Genomic DNA, 21,377 nt, shown 5'->3' on the forward strand with positions numbered 1-21,377 from the left:
GCAGCAGCTTCACACCCCAGGTGACACGGTAACGCTCGCAGCGGATGGGCAAAGGGACGCGATATGGTTTCATGCACCAGCCCCCCGCACGGAGCCAGAGATGCCCACGTCTCAGCTAAGCCCTTTTTGCAGAACAAACAATTTTTTGGAGAACAAATGCTTTTAAGGATTCAGGTGCAGAGAGCTTTTCGACCATCTGGCTGGCGGGGGCTCCCCAGCTGTCTGCAGCGGGTGCGTTCGGAGCAGCACGTACGAGCAGGGTCCAACTCTTCGGAGACGTGCCAAACCTGCGACACATGTGGAGAGCAACTGTGCAGCGCTGGCTCACTCCAGAAAGCCTTGGCTCAGTGGTGTGTGGGCTATAAAGCCATGCACCATGCATATGCTGTGGCCCGGGCAGGGTTTCTGGAGGGATGGCAGTGCTTGCAGACAGTCAGAGGTGCTGGGCCGACACGCACCTGCTGTGTGACCCCATACCTTTCTACTCAGGGTAAATCCAGAGGTTCTCATTTCTTGGATAAAATTTTGAAAAGGAAAAAGAGAAAAGGGCAAGAGCAACTCTGATGACCCTGAGGAGGTCACCCTTTATTGACCATTTGTATTTGCTACCCATGGCAAAGCAAGAAAAATTATGAGATATCAGGAAGGCAATTTAGGAAATAGTAGCAATATCTTGGAAACACACAGAGATGGATCACTTGAGACATACACAGGAAGAGCAGGACAGAAGAACAGGAGCATGGTGTCAGTAGAGCATGGAGGAGCAGAAGTGAACAAGACATTGCTTTGTGCATAAAAAACTGCACCTTTTTCAACCCAGAATTATTCAACAAAAGATTGGATGTGGTAGTTAGTGCTGTGGTCTAGTTGGCAAGGTGGTGATAAGTCAAGGTTTTGAACTCAATGATCTCAGAGGTCCTTTTCCAACCTGAATAATCCTATGATTTATAAATCCCCAGGCTGAAGCACCTCCTAGAGTTGCCACCATGTATTGGTTTTCCATGGATTAATATGGATTATTTTGCATCCTGACACTAGCAGTCACTGATTACAGTCACTTGCACTATTCCCCACTCATGAGCACTCATGAGCTCCAGAAACACTTTGTGGTGTTTGAGGGACTTACACATATTGGAAAGTAATCCCACAGCATATGAGAATGAATTTGGGATCCAAAGAAAGAGCTAACACCCACCAGCCCTAGTAGCTGCTGCTTACACAGAGGCTCCGGACCAATTTTTAGCCCTATAAAAAGCACACATTTTAAAACACACAAAATTGGACCAACTGATAGCCAGCCAACTTTTGGTATAATCTCTCTTTCAATCTAACGCCAGTAAAGGAAGAAAAAGAATACTAATGAAGACGCTTGACAGAAAGGACAGTTAGTTCATGCATGCATTAGTGAACAGCTATGGTGTGTGAAAAAAAACCTTCCTATCCTTTGGTTGCAGAATATCACTGCTAAAATATTTCCCCACCCTCAGCCCAGTCTGAGATTTAGTACTGGTATTTATTGATCACAGTCCAGAGGACTCTCTTTCTTAGCCCCTTCTGAAGATTTCCACCTTCACCAGGACCAAGCAGGATGAGAGCCAGCCCTTGCCTGGCCCTCCCTATAAAGCCTGGTCCTTATTAGAGATCATTGCTCACAGATTGCTGGCTTGCAGCAGGGCAATGCTCTGCTGCATCCCCAGCCCTCACAGCTCGTATTTAACTCCCACACAACCTGCGTATTCAGGTTGGGAGCACAAAGCCTCCCTCAGAGGGTCACTTCCTTCCTCTTCTGAAATGAATGACTCCACAGATCTGTTGGCTGGGCACAGACATTCCTATGGAGAGAAAGTAAATATTTCACCCTGTTTATGAAGACTGGGAATAATGCCCTGGGCTTCATCGAGCTGGGATCAGCAGCATCCAAGACACTTGCAGCACTGTATCATGACCCAGGATGAATAACACCATCCTCATCCACCCCAAAGTCACAGAATCACAGAATGGCTTGGTTTAGATGAGACATTAAATTAATCTAGTTTCAACTCCCCTGCCATGGGGAGGGACACCTCCCCCTAGATCAGGCTGCTTCAAGCCCCATGCAACCTGGCCTTGGACACTTTCAGGAATGGGGCATCCACAGTTTCTCTGGGCAATGTGTCCCTGTACCTCACCTCCTCACAGGGAAGAATTTCTTCCATATATCTAACCTAAATTTCCATCCATGACTCCTGGTCCTATCCTCAAAGTTCCTGATGAAGAGTCCCTTTCTGACTTCCTTGTAATATTTTCTGGCTTCTGATTATTATGTTGTAGTTACTGAAACAAGACCACCTGACTCCTGAAAGGTTGTGTGTGTGTGTGTGTTCCCAGCAAGCAAAGCAAAACAAAATAAATTGAATTCACAGGACAGAGCACATTAAAGTCTATTTGGCTGTAATGAGCTAGATTTACTAATGCACTCAGGATGCCCAAAAAAATGGCAGTTCACTTTTCCAGTCACCTTTCTCTCCTCTCATGCACCCCCCCCACCCCTTCCTTTCAGTAGATTATGTGAGACTCATTACTTTTTATAGCTCTGAACAAAAAAACATAATCTTACTGTTTCTTACTAATATTAGGCAATGACATAATGCCATTTGCAGAGGTGTCACTGACTTTTACTGGCTTCTGATGGCAGGGCTCTCCACTTTATATTCTGTTTTATGTAAGCCTCCTCAGAATTTATTGACCTCAAAGGATTTCTCAAGTTGCTTAATTATAAAAGGAAGAAGACAGCACAGTGGCTTAGTGAACCAACATAAAAGTCAGCTAAAATGTGTCATTACAGAGAAGGATGGTGGAGGGAGATGTGCATCAAGAAGTTTCTAGGGTCTGAGCCCAAGAGGCAAAGCTTTCTCTCTGAGTTATTCCCCAGCTGGAATGCTGCAAGGTGAGGCTGAGGATGGCTTCCAGCTTGCCCTGGTGTTCCATAGGTGTGTTGTGTTCACTCCAAGTGGGATAGGGACAGAAGCCATGAGCATCTGGAGGCAAAGACAAGGAGGAAACAAGAAAGAAATCTTGCACAAGACCTTCCAGATCCATCTCAACACAGGAAAAAATGTCAGATAAAAACCTGTGTTTGGTCTCACTGCTTACCCTATCAACCAAACCAAGTCATGGACTAAATTACTACCAGAACAAGCCTACTGCTGCAGGAGCTGGCTGGGGATTTCACTCATCCCCAGGAAAAAGGAGGAATAAAATCCCTAAAGCTACTGCTGCCTCCAGCTGCAGATCTGGGCATATGGGGACATCCCCTGAAGCATCTTTGGTGTCTGCTTGTGACCCAGTACTGGAAATGGCTTTTTGTCAGCTGCTTCAGCTTCCAAGCCCATATTCCTGGGGAGAAAAAAAAATAAAGTAAAGAAAGAAACAGGAAGTGAGGCACTGCTGAAAAAACAAACCAGCAGCAGTCACTGCCCATTTAGCAAGGGGGATTTAATGACTTGAGGCAGGCTTCCTTGAGCTCAGCGTTGCACAGCAGTTACTTGCTTCACACAACCTCTTGTCCAAACTCAAAGCAACATTTCCAATGCCACCCTTTCTCCCCTGGAAGGGAACTAAGAGATTTCTCAAGGTTACTGTGGGAAAAGCAGCTTACTAAGGAGAGAGACTGGGAAAAAATTAGTTAAGTTCACAAATCTGGTTAAAAATAATTAAAATACATGCATGTGCTGCAAGAAAGGCCACTGGCTTCTCTGCATGACCTGCAGCAGGAAGAGCACTGATGTGTTGGTACAACACCCAGCACAGGGCGACAGGCAGCAGCCCCTTCTGGGGCTTCTTATTTCTTAGTTACTTCTAATTTCACAGTAGTGGAAGAGGCAGCTCAGATTGTTTAAAGATGTTATTTTGGTCTCTCCTGCACCGCTTGGTACACGGCCCATGACTGTGTCCAAAAGAGGCAGATTTGGCTGGAAAGACTGAATGCTGCTTAGTATTTTCCCTGTTATATTTTCACATCTTGGGGAAAACTGTGGCAGCGAGGGATCTGTACCTAAGCTTTTCTAATTCGTGTGGCCATCACTTACTCGGCACGACACCACAGGTCTCACGTCTCTTGGCAGCAGTACAGGGCTCACACTTTCATATGGATGAAGTATTTGTGAGCAATTTCTCCGATTTATTAAGCATGAACAGGCTCCTCTTAGCATGGAGCAGATAGAATTTTTAAAAAACATTTCAACAAATCTGCTCCTGTGGGACTGGGACAGAAAGCTTTGCCACGTATGCACATGTGACTTTTTTTCTTATGTTGCCCTTCAGCCTCACGGGTTTTGACGAAACTAAGAATTGGATTTATGGCTTTGTGCAGAAGAAGAGTGCACTTCCAGCTCCATGGCTTCGTGGAAAATGGTAATATGGGCACATTTCCTTCCCTTATGAGAGGGCTCCACTTGATCCATGGACTGGGAATATATAAACAAGACCTGAGATATTAAGCTCACCTCTGACAGACTAGAAAACGACGTGGAAATTAAAAGACTAAATAAGGGGTGTCTCCATGGGGTTGCTCACAGTAATGACAGACATAATGCCAAGGACAGAACATACAGATCCAGGAAAGCTGTTTCCCGTGTGTGAAAATAGAAATGGCAGCAAGGAACCATCCTCAGAGAGTGAAATTGGAAGAAATGGGGGAAAGGAGGTAAAGACATGAAGCATAAGCAAAGCAGACTGAGGGAGTAGGCAAAAAGCAGGATGAAGGAGATGACAGAGCTGCAGATCACACCTCGCAGGACCTGGCTGGAGAGGGAAGGGAGAGGCTGGCAGTGTTCCCCCCAAGCAAAGGGGCTTGATGGCTCCTCACCCACAAGCTCCTAAATAAATGCTGGTAGGAAGGAGAGGCACGTGTCCATTTTATAACTTCATGTTGTTTACTACTTCTATGAAATTTTTCAAAATATACACATGATGCTCTGGGAAAGAAGCCAAAGCTGTTTCAAGCTTTGATGCCCCTCTGTGCATGCCATGGGTGCTGCTCCCCTCCAGAGAGGGGCAACCAAAGTGGATTTTTCTGCTTTTCCCTGCAAAAAAAGTGACCCCAGGCATCCAGGCAGAGCAACATGAGATTTCATATGTTCACTGATTTCTGCCTCAGAAAGAAGGCTTGTACTTTTTTCACAACTAGAGTTCACCAGGTATTTTATGATCCAACAAGTTTCTTGAGACCTGAAAAAGGGGATTCAAACCTTGCTAGTGGGAAGGGTTGGACCTGGATAAAAATTTGAGACAAAAGGTTTGTTTGGCAAGTCCTAAATATTCTTTTGGCATAAGAATAGAAATTATTTTTACCTCTACAAACTATTTTTGTGAGTCAAGAAAATGTAATACCATCACCATTCAATGAAGTTTTAGCCTTGCTGGTGCTTCTTTCCCTACAGCCCGTGGAGGTCTTTAAAGGGTCTACATAACACAAGTAGCAAAACCAGTATTTTATTCTTCTTTTTACAGACTGGAACTGGCATTTCTGGAAGGATTCAGCAGGTGCACATAATTTATTTTTCTACTTGTGAATTCTTAAAAGTAGAACCCAAATTAGGCCAAAACATGTGTTACTGCCATGAAGTGAATGAAACCACATCACCTGCATCCCAGTCTTACAAAACACCAGGTTTCTTCCTCATTCTTCTGCAGACCAATAACAAAATGCTCATGATAGGGTTTAGACCTGGCATGCCACTCAAAAACCTGATGAGAAACTATTTTATGGTGAAAGGATGTCAGAAGGACTTCACTGCTGGCAAAGAGAGACAATTAATGAATATTACTCTCCCTTCCACCTCTCTGAAGCTTTATTCCCAGAGATGGCACTCTGGCTCTCTTGAAAGGTGTGTGAGCATTAACACTGCCTTCAACTGGTTTTGGACCTTAAATATTAAAAAAACCCCAAACCATACCATGTTCTTCCCAAGAAGATTCACTGTTAAAAATAGATTAAAGAGAATGGAGAAAACACACAGAAGGGAATAAAGAAAGTGGGAGACAGACATAGAGTGTGAAAAAGAGCAACTCTGGCTTAACTGAAGACAACCAGAGTTTTGCCACTAACTTAAATATAAACAAGCCTTTGCTCAGAGACCAGAAACCAGCTTTTTCTGCATGAATGGTTTTTGCTGGATTGCATTGTGTGGCTTGTCACAGTCCTGTACCAGGCAGCAGAGTGCACAGCCTTGTTATGAATCAGCTTTCAGGGACAACCCATGCAATGGAAGCCAGATCTCCTCTGTAATGTGGGTGGGCTTGGAGATGCTGGTGTTGAGATGAGTTCCTCTCATTTCTTTATTTCTTTTTTTTCTTTGTAAGTCTTTATGCACCGAATGTCACTTAGATAGCTAACCTGGAAAGATGAGGGATTTCATCGTTGACTGGCATGATGTAGATGTAAAGTGTCCCTTGGACTGTGCGCTTGCCATCTGTCAGCTGCATGGTAAAACTATCCTCTAGGCTTTCTGTGTCATTATGCATGTACAGCAGCATCAGTCCTACAGGAAAAAGGAGAAAATTAAAATAGAAATCCTGGATTCTCTAAAAACTTAGATCATAGCTATCATATTATTAAAAAAAAAGTTACACAACTCTCTGGAATTTAAGACATCAGTTTTAATCTTTAAACACTACAGAAAACCCATCCTGCTTCCATTGAAAGAAATCCTTGTTGCTGCTGTGATGCTAATGCCCATGTAAGCTCATACAACCCACAGCCCAAGTAGCACTCAAACGAGGTGCTGCTCCTCTGTCAGTGTTCCCCCACTGCTGAGCTTTCTGAGGCTTTCATATTTCTCATCTCTGGTCTCCTGTCTTGCCTCGTAGCTCGGACCCCTCCCAAGGGGTTAAGACTGTGTTTAGCAGCCCTGGGTGGAGGCTTTATTCTTGCTGTGATTCCTGCAAATGCAAGAGCAGAAGCAGCACAGCAGGGCTCTGGAACTCATTCCCAGCTAACTTACAGAGCAGAGAGTGAGCCAAGCTCAGCACGCTTTGGAGCAGTCCCCATGGGAGGCCTCAACTGCTAGTGAGATACTGGCAGTATCTTCAGTAAATTTTGGGGGCACTTAAAAGAGATTCATACATGATGTGTTCTTCAACACATCTGCTTTTCAGGGCTAGAGAGCTCCCTAAAATCCTTATTCTCTGGGCACAAACACAGCCCTTGTCACCACAGTATCCAAATGCTTCACACTCGGTCCATGGCCCTGGTTTGCCAGGGGCTTGCCGCTCACTGTGGCAGGAAAACACAGCCAAGCACAAGCCAAATTTAACAAGTAACCTGGAAAGTCAGTGGCTGCAAGAAGACTGGAAACAATGCTCCTGGAGACCTGGTGCTGCTTCCTACCATGTGTGGTTTTTCAACCCATATTGGGGCAAGGAAATGGGAAAACACGGAATCAAAGTGTTCATGGAATGGGCTTAACTAGCAGTGTATGCAGGTGAATACATACAGCGTGTGCTTGAATATACTGCGGGGGGGAATAATGAAATGTTTTTTGAATTAAAAAGACTACATTAAACGCAAAAAATCATTCCGTGCAATACCGGAGCAAGGCTCCGCTGTGGGGCCGGCTGCAGTGAGCGGCCGCCCCCGGCAGGGGCCCCCCGCGGCCCGCGCAGCCCGCGCTCCCCGCGCGGCCGGGCCCTGAGGGGACAGGCCCGGGCCCGCTGCCCGTCACACCACAGCCCTGCAAACAGACCCATTTACTTGGGAAAAACCCTCCAAGATCACCGAATCCGACTGTTCCCCCAGTGCTGCCAAGGCCACTACTAAACCATGTCCCCAAATGCCACATCTACACGACTTTTAAATGCCTCTAGTGATGGGGACTCTGCCACTGTCCTGGGCATCAGGGCAGCCCTTTCCTGAGGAAATTTGCCCGAATATTCAGTCTAAACTTTCCTTGGCACAGCTTGAGGCTCTTTCCTCTTGTCCTGTTGCTTGTTATTTGGGAGGAGAGCGTGAGCCCCACCAGGCTGTCCCCTCCTGTCAGGGAGTTGTGCAGATCCTGGAGGTCCCTCCCGAGCCTCCTTTTCTCCAGGCTGAATCCCTTTTCCAGCTCCTGCAGCTCTTCCTCATCACATTTGTGCTCCAGCCCAAAGCTGCGCCAAAAGCAGCTAAATAATACAAGGAAAGCTGAAGTGCCATCTCTCACATCTTGCTGGAGCTCAGCTGGAGAAAAGTCAGCAAATCATAGAATCCTAGAATGGTTTGGGTCAGAAGAAACTTTAAAGTCCGTTGCATTCTACCCTCTGCAATGTGTGGGAACGGCTTCCACTAGACCAGGTTGCTCCAAGCCCTGTCCAGCCTTGCCTTTAACACTTCCAGGGATGGGTCATCCACAGCTTTTCTGGGCAGCCTGTTCCAGTGCCACACCCCAGTAAGGCACACCAGCATCTCCATGAGCTGGTGGAGGCTGATGATGGGATACTCAGTGTCCATGGTGATGGCAAAGTCTTCGGTATTCAGCATGGGTATCCTGTAACACTCTGTACACCTTCTCCAACCTGCTGCAAGGAAAAGGTCAGAGGAGAGGAAATACAGCTAGGGCAATCATCAAGATCTATGAAAAAAAGTTAAAGAAAAACTTTTAAAATATAATTATGTGTACATGGGTGACATTGGACCAAAAATCTATCCCAGCAGACCCCTCTGCCTTTTTCTTAGAAATATTCTAACTTCCTGTGGATGCAAGTGTCTGCCTTTTGTTTTCAAAAATCACTTTCTGGAGGCCAGATGCGTAGAGAGGGACTCATTCTGCATCCAAACCTGCTGACCCTGCCCTGCCTTTACCAGAAGACACGAGGGGATCCTGAGAAGGAAGAACAGATCCCATCGTTGCCCTCAGCACATGCTCTGCCACATGGGTACAAGGCTGCAAAGCCTACAGGTGCTCCCAGATTTGCTTTCTCTCCCTTCACCCAGGGACTGCCACATATCATCGCTAATGAAACCTCCGTTTACATTACTCGGTCCTTTCCCACTCGCAGCATATGCTCACTGGAAAAAAAAAAAAAGACTAAAAAAAAAATTACTGCTGGTAGCCCCACTGCAGGATCTTTTTTTTTGCACTTCAATGTAGTCTATAATGTACGATGGAGCGCCAACGCTTTCATTGACATATAGCTTGTTCACTTGGATGTCATGAGAGAGCACACGAGTGAATCTAAACAGCGCAGCAAGCTAGTTAGATGGCTAATCTGGTGGGTTGCTTTGATTTCATAAATAAATTAGTTTAGTCTTCTGAACAGGGAGAGAAACACGAACCAGTGATCTCAGCAGCACTGCTGCCCTTCATTACCGAGAGGGCCTTGCTCAATTAGAAATGCCATTTGTTTTGATTATGAGGTTTTATGTGAGTAGAACCAAATTTTACCCTAATACATTGAATAAGGACTTGTATAAAGAACCACAGCCAGAGCTGTTTTCCAGCTGAAATACTGGACACAGGCTGTATGTTAAGGGATGCAGGTAAGGGACTGAGGGCTGGGGGTGCAGAGCAGCACCCCCAAGGGTGTCCTGTATTCAGGTTGTGTTAGCACTAATTGCTGCCAGCTCACCGCTGACGGCGTACCAGACACCAGCATGAGTTTTTCTTGGGAATGAACCACAGGATTTTTTTTTCCTCCCTCCCTTCTGGATGGAAATAGCTCATTAAATATTTAATTTTTCAATTAAAGAGTCACTTTGAAAAAACAAAAGTTAATATTCATCCTTTTAACATGTGGCAGGTTCAGAGCAGCCATGCTCTTTGTACACATTAGAACCAGAGCTCAGACATGAGCAGAAACTGTTTAAAATGCATCTGAACTGCATGATGCACAAAAAAGGCAAAAAAAAGAGGAGTGCTTAAAATCAAAATAAATACAAATCCCACAAAACTTGAACAAAAAAGTAGTGGATAAAATAGTAATTTTTTTAAGTGTTTAAAGTGAAGTATTTCAGGTGGTATTTTAAATCATATTTCAACTAAAAGTATCATAAAGCAATTAGGCAAGATGGTAAATGCAATCTTTAGATTCCACAGAAACATTTTTGCCATTGAATTTGGTCAGCAAGAGATTGGCAAAAGATTTTCAATCTGATTTTACAAAAAGTCCTTCAAATTTTGACTGTTGTGGTGCAGCCCATTTGCTCTATTGCAGAAGGACAAGTTAGTGATTAGCTCAGTGCTTTGAAATTTCAATTTCAATGCACCATACCTGAGCCAACTCACACAAATCTTTAACCTCTTTACATGCCACTTCTTTCTCTGTGGCAGGAGGTGGTGACACTTCTCTTCCTACAACATTTTAGGGGGACAAATGAAGATTCTGGTGCAAAGGTGACGGGACCACACAGCTCTGTGCCCTTTATTGTGATCCCAACCCCATGGAACTGGAAGTACAAAATGAAACCACTCTATTATGGGCAGATTAGAACTCCAGAGTTTTGCTGCACATTTTCTGTAGAGCCAGGTTATAGATGCACAAGCAGGAGATCCTTCCACCCATGTGAGTCATTTCCTTGGGTCATAACATTCCTATTTATGGAACCTATTTTAGCACTTCTTAAAAATTGCCTACAATTAATGCAACTAAAATTGCGTGTTCAGCAGGAGGGAAAGCTGTGCCTCGACACAGCTTTGGAGAACTAGAGCCAGCTGAAAGGAATGTAATCTCACCTTGAACTTTGCGTAAAACAAAGACACTTCTTCTAGTGATGGAAAAATTCATTGGAAAAAGCTGATGTGAGTGGCAGAGAGATGGGTGGGCTTCTTAGCAGATACAAGTGTGCTTTGAAGCACTGTAGATTTTTAAGATCTATCAGCTAAGATAGCCAGACCCATGCAGGGTCATAAATAAATAATTTTTTTCCAATCATTGCTCTGTTAACCCTGCTAACTTGTATTTCACAATGGCATTTCTTCAAGTAAAACCTACATAATTCTGTGTCACTTGTGTACTAATCTGGGAAGAGTTGTTCCAACTTCAAAACAAAATGGAATTTTGTGTTCATTTGGAGTATGACACAATGGAAGAGGAGGTACCTAGGCTGCATAATCTCACTGTAATGAAATATGACTAAGAGTCAGTAAAGTGGGCAAATACGACTCAGAGTTCCAGAGCATTTGGGTGAATTTTAGGAAGTGACTCAGCAGAGTTTTCTTATATGGACAGTTGTATGGAGGGACCAATTTCAAGCATCCTTTGTCTAGAGTCAGGATGCCCTGGCAACATTTCTACTCCAGATAGAGATATTTATTTGGGAATATGCTCCCAAAACTTTGTCACAGACGACTGAAAGAGTGGCGCAAAGGGATGATCATGCTCTTTGTGATCACAGGGCACTTGTCCTCAAAATAATCTGGAAACAAAACTTGTATGGGTACAGCAGAGAAAAAACAGTGAAATTTCCTTTTTTTGTTATCTAGATAACAGTAGTGGCAAAGTGGCTGAGACAGAGGGGAATGCCAGAGTGGGAAGCTCTGTAAAGGAACAGAGCAGATACTCTGGCCTAACACTTGCAAGTTTTCCTTATCTCCTCCTCCAGCCTGAGCTGTTGCTGTCCAGGTACCTGTGGCTTCCACCAGCCCTGTTGTGGCACATGAGGCATAAAATGCCCATAGAGGGAGGGATGGATACGCAAGTGCTTATTTTGTGCAACAAATCAAGGAAAACAGTTGAAATTTTGATCATAAGACAATGAACATTTGGTAGCGTCCTTGACTGAACTATAGATTTTATACTTAAGAAAACTCTGCCAAATCAGTTTAAAGAAAAAAGTCATGAATTTCTGGCTCCTGTCCTCTTGTTCAAGGACAACCCCAGTTGTCCTTGTGATAAATACAAATAATGTTACAGAAATAACATAAGGCTTAAAAATTCTCAGTCAAGTTCCTCGGTATACTTCAGCAAGGTCGAATCCATGGGGGTAACATATTTTCATTACCTCTTTTGCTGGTGGCCTCTGTTGCTGCAAAGCACTCCAGCATTCTTCCCAGCGTCGAGCGCTACCGTTTCAAAGGACACGGCTTGTTCGGGACCAAAATACACGGCAGTTGTTGCCCTTTCCATTTAGGCCTTAAGCCCTGAATCAACGGTAAGAATCCTGGACATGGGAAAATACAGTGCTGACAAATACGTAATTCAATTAAATGGGCTGGCATTGTTTAAGCAATAGGCCTTTCCTCTGATCCATCTCTTTCAGAGCTCTGTGTCTTAATATTATGGCCTACTTGAAACACTCGAGCTCATGAATGGATTAAAGAGGGTTTCATTTGTTTTATTTATTATTTTACTGCTTTGCTTGGCTTTTTGCAAACAGGGGAGGCACAGGCCTCATTTAGAATTCACTGTAACATGCACATTCTTCCCTCCTCTGTCGAGAGGAGAAGGGGGAAAGAAAACAACAACAAAAAGATCGCAACTGTTTGTAAAGTACCAAAACTCTTGGGTAATTCATCATCAGCATTGACTGATTAACAAAAGTGGCTTTAGAGCACAATCATCTCAAAACATGGATAGCATATACTGCCACAGTAATTTGACAGATATTAAAAAGGGGGAAGTTTTTACCCAATTTTTTTGTTCAGAGTTACATTGGATTATTGAATATTTGTCTTTTTAATTTCAGTCTTTGATTTTAAAGAGCAAATCCCTTTATACTCCCAAATGTATTCTCAGTATTGTAGTATCTCACTGTGATAGCTGTCTATCCCTTGAAATGCATCGATGTTGCATTACATCAACAAGGACTCAAGCTTCCATTTATCTTCAAAAATTTCACAATCCGCTGCAGTATAGTCTCAGTTGCAATTTCTGCTTTCAAGTTTGGCCACCATGTGCATAGCATTAATTTCTCTGTTCACATGTAATTCATTCAGGGACTTACACCAGCTGAGAACCACATATGGAGGCCCAGATTTACAGAGCTTTTATTTTGTGCCATGGAAGCCTACAAGAAACAATTTTCTATTTGAATATTGAGTGTTTACAGAGGTCTTGTTGTTCACTAGAGACAGGGGATTATGAAATCATATTCTGCAAGAATCCTATCCAAAAAAACCTGACTGTAACATTTATTAACTCCTCTTTGTTTGAGTGCTCACAGAGTTCTTACAGGGTGATTGAAAATTGCTTTTCCTCTCTCAAAGTTTGTTGTTTGTTACTATTATTTACTGCTTTTTAAAAATGGTTGGTTGAGCTTCAGCCAGTTTCTGTTTTGTCTGACATTGCAAGTTAAAATGACCAAGACATGGCAGCAGAGACAGGTGAGGAGTGGGGGATGTAGGTCTCAAGAAGACCCATACCACTGCTCTAGAGCTTGGCACAGTTTTGCAGTCAGAAAATTGTATGAAGGGTATTTACACCATACAACTCCCCAGTGCTGGTGTCTGCACCAGTCAGTGTTTAGTTTTGAGAATACACTCCTGTTCTACCACATTTGGGGGAGCTCCAAACGCAGATCTCTAAGACCCTTGTGTGGTCATTTAGGCTTGTTTTGAGACAATAATGACACATATTGAATGACTAATGTCCCACATAATTAATTCTGTAGCTCCGTATTTATCAAAATTTCAAAGGGGGAGCATTTTGATGGAAAGTAAGAAATTAGCAGTTAAACCTAACATAGAGAAAAACCTTTGGAGAGATGCTCCAGGGTTCAGACTACCTAAGACAGCTGGAGGTGTCCCTGGGCTCTCCTGGTTTTTTGGGAGGGGAGCTGAGGTGGAGGTTAAGCATCCCCAGCATTCCACAGGCCTCTCCCCTGTCCCCTGAAGTCCCTCCTTCTTGAATGCTACTAGGGGGAGCAGAGCTGGGTGGACATGAGCTCTGGTCTGGAAAGCCCTGCCAGCCTCCCTGGCAAAGGACAGAAAGTGTAAATTGATTTTAATTAGGGATCACTCATGTGGCCTCTGAAGTATCAGTTTAAATCAAACATTAGCAACTGTCAATTTCTTCTTTCACCCAAGACCCAAATCCTGTAAACACAAGGACCGTAACAAATCCCTGAAGCAGGCTTTAGTGCACATATATGGAAAACATACTAAACTATAAATACTCTATACCATATGGCAGCAAGATTATCTAATTTCACTTCATAACTGGTGATAAAATGACCAATCAACTGACGTGCAGAATGAAATGCCCAGCCAAGGATTCAGATAGCCTTAAGATGGCTCTGAGGTTTCATTGTATCCCCCCGTATCCCACTGCATTCCTAAAAGTAAGCACGTACCTGTTTCACTGACATGAGTGTGGACGCTGTGGGAATACGTGCAAGGCTGGGTCTGCCTTCAGAGCCAGAGTTTGTCCTCATTTCTCTGCAGCTAAATTAAAGGTGGGGAAGCTGGACTGGGAGGACACCAGCAGTGTCAGAGAAGAAATTTTGAACTGTCCGTTTCTTTCTTTATACTAAAGAAGTGCTTGGGGCAAGTAACATTCATTCCTCAGCTTCTGCTGAGCCCAGAGGCTCATCATTAAGACTTACAAGCTGTACTGCAATACAGAAAAACAGTGTGAACAATATTTACAAGCAACAGAACTTCATTGTGTACGTGTTACTAACACACCCTCATCAATTTCTTTCCTCACTACTAAAAACATGTAATCATTGCGCAGGCCACAGCTCTACTGTTCTGCTCCTCACAACGGTACAGGGCTCCTACTTCAGCAGTGAGATATCAGTTCTCAGAAATAAAGGATCAACTCTTTTAAGACCAAATTCAAAGTTATTGATATGTTCCTGAGTTAGAAGGAAAGGGATTTCATTGTTTGCTGAATTCATGGTGACAGACAGGAACCACCAGGGAACTATTGAAGGCTGTCTCTAATAGAATTCACAAAGTGATCTGCAATGATGCCTGAACATACATGTTTGGAGAGAACATAGTGGGTATAACCTTCTAGGCACTGGAAGTTAGATGAATCTTGGAGTAATGCAAGAGTTTTAACCCACACCAAGCTTTAAAAAATAGACTATATCTGAAATCAGTTTGTTTCAAAGTTAAACCACCAATGTCATCAGCTCAGATTTTGTGGGGGCTTAGCCCCAGAAGCAGAAAGATCCATCAGTCCACAGATTCATTTCCCAGGAGAGTGGTGGAAAATGGCTTTGTTGGCTCATTTAAAATTAGCTTGGGTACAGCAGTTATGAATATACTGTGCAGAAAATTGTGCACTGAATTATAAGCAAATAGGTTGCTATGATTTGATGCTATTTTAATAGCTGGTGATTAACCAAATGAATGCTATTTGGTCTGGCCTGATTTGCCAAATGGTTCCTCTCTTCCACCATCCAGCCAGCTGTAAAGTAGTGCCCCGTACAACCAGGCACTATTACCATATTAAACTCTAATAAAATATTTTTTAGAGGAATAGTAGCATATTGTGGGGTATATACCTATAAATTTCAGCATTGATCTTCTTTAGCCAGCTGGGGAAAGAGCATTTTCTAGCAAGCTGTGCTCAGGTTTGCCTGTGATGTGAAGATCCTTAAGGTCTTCTTCAGAAACACTGAGATATTTCAATTGGATACATGTTTAATGTTCCTCATACACCCCAAAAGCACCTGCTGAGACAAACCCATCTAAATATGCCTCTAGTGTGGACAAACCTCTTCCCTGCCTCATTTATCAAGAACGTGCCATCTGACAAAGCCAGGAGTTTGCCCATACTCCCATTGCATCTTGGTTTTCTGTGCAGTGGTTTTCAGCTGAAGGACTGTTGTGTTTGGGGATTTGTATTATTAAATTATTTGAAACTGAGCACCTACAAAGGACAAAACACTGCTAATCTTTAGCTAGAAAATAGGAATTTCTGGTTTCTTGCCCAGTCCAAAAGAGGTTTGTTTTGTGCCCACCATCAGTATAGGCAGAGATCCTTTCCCAGACACCTCCATGCTCGCTGCAGTGGTGGCCCTGAGAGGTTTGTCTTTGCTCTCCAGTGGAGTTTGCTCCAAGGTGAAGGAAGTGAGAGCTGGCAGGTCTCAGAGCAGCTGGGGTAAATGAGCTTAGCAAAGATGCTGCTGCCCAACCCAGCAACAAAACTTCTGCATTTCCATAACAGCAGCTACAACAGAGCTCATCCTGCCTTGTTATTAACAAACTGGGGAGATGCATTACTAAATCCACTTGATAATTTTATGGCTAAATCTTGTTTTATCCATATTACTTGGATTTTTGCCTTTTTGTTATTTTTTTAACATGGGTTATTTTTATGAGAGAACAGTAATTGGCACCTTAGTGCTGACAGAAGTGTGTCTCAGGTGTACAGGGCCAATGCCTCGTTGTGTCCCCTCAGGGTGCATTAATTAGCACTGCTGCACTGGCTCCTGTCACTGCCCAGTTCTAGCTAATGCCAGAGGTTAAACTGTCCCCTGCCTGTGTCACCAATTTAGACTCAGAATAGCTCTTCATATGCACATGCACATTAGTATTGCTCTAATCAGGGTGCTGATACTGAACAGATTAATTTCTGAGTGATATTTCAGAGGTTTGCCTTTGTTCCAGCATTAGTTTTCTTTTACTTTACTATTATTTAACTAGTCATTTACTGCTTACTAGACCTCCACAAAAAAGTCTCCCAAAAAAACTAACATTTAAAGGAAAAATTTCTACATCCTTGAAAAATGAATCTTGAAATAAAAAATGTTTAAAACAGTTTCTGAATCAGTAATTTTCATATTTGTGGTTAAATTTCTCCAAGTCCTTTACAAATTACTCAGACCCATGTAAATAATGCCTTAGCACGTATATTGATTGTTCTGTGAAGACAGCTCAGCAACTTCTTGTGTACCTTAAAAAAAAAGTCCAGGTTAAAATGCTTTGCTGAATTGCACAAAACAGGAGAGTAATTTTTGTCCCTTTTCTATAAAAGATGGAATGGGGTCATGGAAGGTTTAATGTTGATGTTATCAGAGGACAACCCAAATTGTAGTTTCTTCCGGTTTTTGGGACTGAATGGCAGAGGCAGTGGTCAATACCACCTTTTTCTGCTCCTGCAGCCAGGCAGTGCTTCCTGCTCCCCCAGACAAGCCCCGTTCCTGCCTTATCAGAGCAATTTGCATTTCATTTCTCTGTTACACGAGATACTGCATTGTGTGGCTGCACAGAGAGGGGCTTTGTCTCCTCACCGAAGGCAGGGAAATAACCAGCTACTGAAACTGGAAAGGAAAGGCATAACGTGACGAAATGCCACGTTGCTGGAATGCTCCTGCTCAGGAGTGTGCTGGCACAGATGGAGCAGAGCCTTGTCACCAGTGACCTTGCTCGCTCTTCCGCACCAGTTGCATTTTTCCTACTGCAGCTCTGGACCTTCCCTTCTCTGAGGTATTGCAATTTGCCAGCACTCATCTCTGAAAGGGAAGCCTTGAGCAAATCATTTAAAAGGAAACAAAACGTATCACAGAGGTAAATTGTAGCATGTTGATGTGCCAAATCAAGCTATCTCTGTGTTGTGGCAGCATGGTTATATCACCTGCCCTGCAAAGATTGGCAATTTCACCTGTCTCATCGTTGCAGACAGATTCTCCAGTGCTACCAAACTGCAATATTGAATCACCTTACTCTCTAGCAATAAAATCAGCCATTCATAACAGGATTTTAAAAATGCCATCTTTGTCAGAAATTGGGATTAGTTAACTATTTCATAATTTTTGAATCATTAACTACAATAAACACAAATCCAAATGATAAAACAGATAATGACACACGGACCATGTTTTGTGACATCTCCCAAAATCTCAGACACAGGAGCTAAGGGAGCTGCTGGGACCTGCACTGGCAGAGGAGACACAGTAAATGAGCTGACCAAGGTGGATGCATTTTCTGCTCATTAGCCTGTACTGATGCTTACGCTGCCTCAACATTATCTGTGTTGACATTTGCAGCCTCACCTGACTCACACTGCAACACTTAGTGCTTGCGCTGATAAATCCTTTTGGTCCATTTCTATTCTCCTGTACATCCTCTCCCTTCTCTTCCATCATGCTTGGTGTCTGGGATCTGACAGCAAGCCTGGATGATATTTCTTCCCATTGCAGCAGGGAAAGGGTGAGATGCTATCACAGAGGGGTTTGTGACAAGTCCTCAGTTATGAGCACACCAGCAGAGGAAGGGGCTGCAGCCCATGACCCCATCAGCTCTGGCACGCTCCAGTGCTACTGAGCCACCATTCATAATCACCTGTGCTCACCAGGGCACTTCCAGGGCTGCCCTACATCCCTGCGCTGTGCCTCACCTCTGGCAGGTAGCAATGAATACAAATAGCTCTGAATACACGGACTGAGCAGCCTTACAGCAGGAGAGCATCTGCACGGGGAGCTCAGCACTCGGCCCCCTGCGCCCTGCCCAGCGAGGCAGGAGACACAACATGTCACACCAGGTCCCCAGTATGCCTCATTTTTGCTCCAAAAGCCTCTTCAAAAGTTAGATTTAAAAGCATCAAGACAGGGGAATTATTCTCTGACATCAAGCCCGTTCTTCACCAGGTAAACTACTTCAGCCTGCAGCATAATCAGAGGCCGTGGGATCACACAAATTGTAATTAACTTGCTGAAGTAGGTCAGGACTGTGTGTATTGCAGTGCAGGGGTACTCTGGCTTTAATGATTTCAAATATTTTGAGAAGCAAACTGAAAACACTTAGTCAAATTAAGTGTTTTCTTTAAGCTGTCAGCATTGCGAGCACTGCCAAGATGAACAGGATAAATTGGATTAGATGCAGTCTATATGCTTCGAATCCTAATGGCAAGGGATCCAGAATATAAAGTAGTGCACAAAGGCAAAGCAAATATTACATTATTGTCTGTAAAGCAGCAGATCTCAGTTTACTGATTAACCAGATAGTTTGAAAATAGTATGACTCATCTCCAGAGGAGCTGAGGGTTGCTGCTGGCTCCCATGCAACCCAGCTTGTGACAGCGTGACAGTCTCTGCCTGCTAAATGATGGGTCTTACAACAGGACCAACAGCACGATTTTGGTTCTTCCCAGGGTAAATCCTGTCACTGCAGTCTGGCCTGAAACAATTCAGACTTAAACACAAGCTTAAAAAATTGCATGCAGGTGGTAATTTAGGTTAAATTTAAAGGTGAAATCTTGTTACACAAGGTGCCCTTGTGAGTCTTGAGCTACTGGTTATCAACAGGCAGGGATGCAGCTTTCAGGTCACAAACTGGGAGAGCAGTAGGAGGTGGTAGAGGTGGATGATGACCTTTATAAAAACAGCCACTGCACCCGTCCCTTTGTCAGAGACAGTGTGGAGGTGTCTGCACAGGATGTGCCTGAGGGAGGAGCAGAGAGCACCAACCCAAAAAATCACACTCAGGTGAACATACAAACTGATTCAGGAGCTGGAAACAGAGCTAGAAACTAATGCATTGTGAGGGGTTTATTGCTGTGGGAGGAATATTCCCAGTGAAGGGATGGGAGCACCCAGAACTGCTCAGAATACTTTTCCTCTGCTGGATGGAAACCGTTCTTTAATTGCTGGCCTGAATTTTCTCATGGTGGTCTCAGTCTTTTTGGGGTTTTTGCCAATATTCCCTATTAGCGTAAATAATTTAAGTTTTATTTACCCCCTGTGTTTATTCCCTCAAGATACTTGGGGATAACTTATCTCCATCTCAGGCTTTGTTTTGCTGAGCTCAATAAGCCAAACTCTTGATCTCCAAGGACAGACCCTCCATTCTTCTGATGATGCTGTTATTTTATCTCTATGCTTGGTTTGGTTTGATTTTGTCTTTCTGGATATTCTTGCATGATTTCTACAATGAGGGTGGTGAGATCCTGACACAGGTTGCCCAGAGAACCTGCCCCAGCTCTGGAAGTGTTCAAGGCCAAGTTAGATGTGGCTCTGGGCCACCTGGGCTAGTGGAAGATGTCTCCACTCATTGCAGAGGTGTTGGATTAGATGACCTTTAAAGGTCCCTTCCAACCCAAACTGTTCTGTGACTCCATGTCCACATGTCTGCCCAGTACTCTGCAACAGGTAGGACTTAATTCATACTGGAAATTCATGATTGATTGGAGATATGAGCACTAAGAACCTCAGAGTTAAGGTTAAAGGGTCTCCAGGTTGCCTTGCTTACTCCATTCCTCATCCACCAGTTCCTAAAATAAAGCAGAAAAAACCTGGCCAATATCTTGGAAGATGAGTCTATGGCAAAATCAGGAATAAATCCCAAATAAGCCATTTACTTCAACCATATGAACACAAATATCAAACAAGAGTATCTAAAACATCAACAAATTATGATAAGTAGCTAAAACACAGCAGTTGTCATCACCATGTCTGGACAGAATTTTGACAAGTCCTCAGATAAATCTTCTCCATCTCCCTTTTCCACGGTATGTTGGTATTTTGAACAGAAATTCTCAAGTCAAAAGACATACATCAATTTTTAGTTTGAGCAAAAAAAAAAAAACAACACTAAACTAGATATACAAAGCAGATGCTTTTCACTAAAGCTTTTTTACATTAAAGTCTATTCTCTTATCACAAAGTTGGTTAAAAATTTTTCTGAACAGCTCTAAACAGTAGCACTATAAATGGTTCCCAGTGGAGATAGACTACAGGTGCATGTTACATCTGTTCATCTGACAGTATACAAATCCTTTAAAAATCATGAAAATCTTTTGTTTAGTTAGGGAAGGCCACCAAGTATTAGAGAGGATCAGCTTCAAAGTTCAGCTTTAAAAATGTACTGTAGTAAAATGAGAAATACCAGTTATGTAAGGAAAGATGTTTGCATGTAGGGTTCAATCCTATAAACTCAACAGGTCTTGGTGCTGTACCAAAGTGACTTTTTGTCATGTCCCAATTCAACTCCGTCTCCAAGAAAATAATAATAAAAATTGCTGTAAAAAAGCAAAGGGATCTCATGGGATACATTTTAGAGGATCCAAAGGGGAAACACCCAACTTCCAGAAATGTTCACTGCAGCACTTCTCAAGGTAGATTTACATTATTCATCAGCAATTAGGAGGCATCCAGTTATAGAAGATCTGGCAATAGGAGGAGTATTCAGAGGGAAATACAACACTGGCAGTGATTAAAAAGTCCACTCTGCCTACAAGATGAGCAACTTCTTCTGGGAGAAAGAGCAAACCAGCAAGGAAAATGTTTTCCTGTCTCAGAAGATGAGACTACTGGAGGTGGAGGGGAAAAATTGGTGGAGAAGGAGAAAAGCAGGAGTTGAACTTGACAAAAGATTGATATGTTGAAGTAGAGGTCTTGTCTATGCCAGTGACTTGAACAATGATCTAAGTTTGACAATAAATTTGATAACTGTGCTACAGCTGAGTAGTTGCTGTGATAAAGAACTGAATGATCAAAGGTCTGTGCATGGAGACATCTCCTAATACATCTC

At 43.2% G+C, this 21,377-nt stretch overlaps 1 protein-coding gene across 2 annotated transcripts in view; it reads right to left on the reverse strand.

Moving 5' to 3' along the window:
- Positions 1-15,857, reverse strand: part of LOC135305421 (FRAS1-related extracellular matrix protein 1-like) — a 93,454-nt gene extending 77,597 nt beyond the window's left edge. Inside the window, exons 1-5 of one of the 2 annotated variants that reach the window (XM_064429037.1) lie at positions 15,410-15,857; positions 14,246-14,505; positions 11,957-12,115; positions 7,304-8,535; positions 6,377-6,521 (exon numbers count right to left, since the gene is read on the reverse strand). Coding sequence is in view for 1 of the 2 variants with exons in the window: in XM_064429038.1 (XP_064285108.1) it covers positions 6,377-6,452 (76 nt within the window). In the remaining variant the exon portion in view is untranslated. The remainder of the gene's footprint in view (positions 1-6,376; positions 6,522-7,303; positions 8,536-11,956; positions 12,116-14,245; positions 14,506-15,409) is intronic. The other variant, XM_064429038.1, reaches the window with a different exon arrangement.
- Between the last annotated feature and the right edge of the window lie 5,520 nt (positions 15,858-21,377).

The sequence above is a fragment of the Passer domesticus genome, chromosome 7 (genome assembly GCF_036417665.1).
Source record: "Passer domesticus isolate bPasDom1 chromosome 7, bPasDom1.hap1, whole genome shotgun sequence".
Taxonomy (NCBI): domain Eukaryota; kingdom Metazoa; phylum Chordata; class Aves; order Passeriformes; family Passeridae; genus Passer; species Passer domesticus.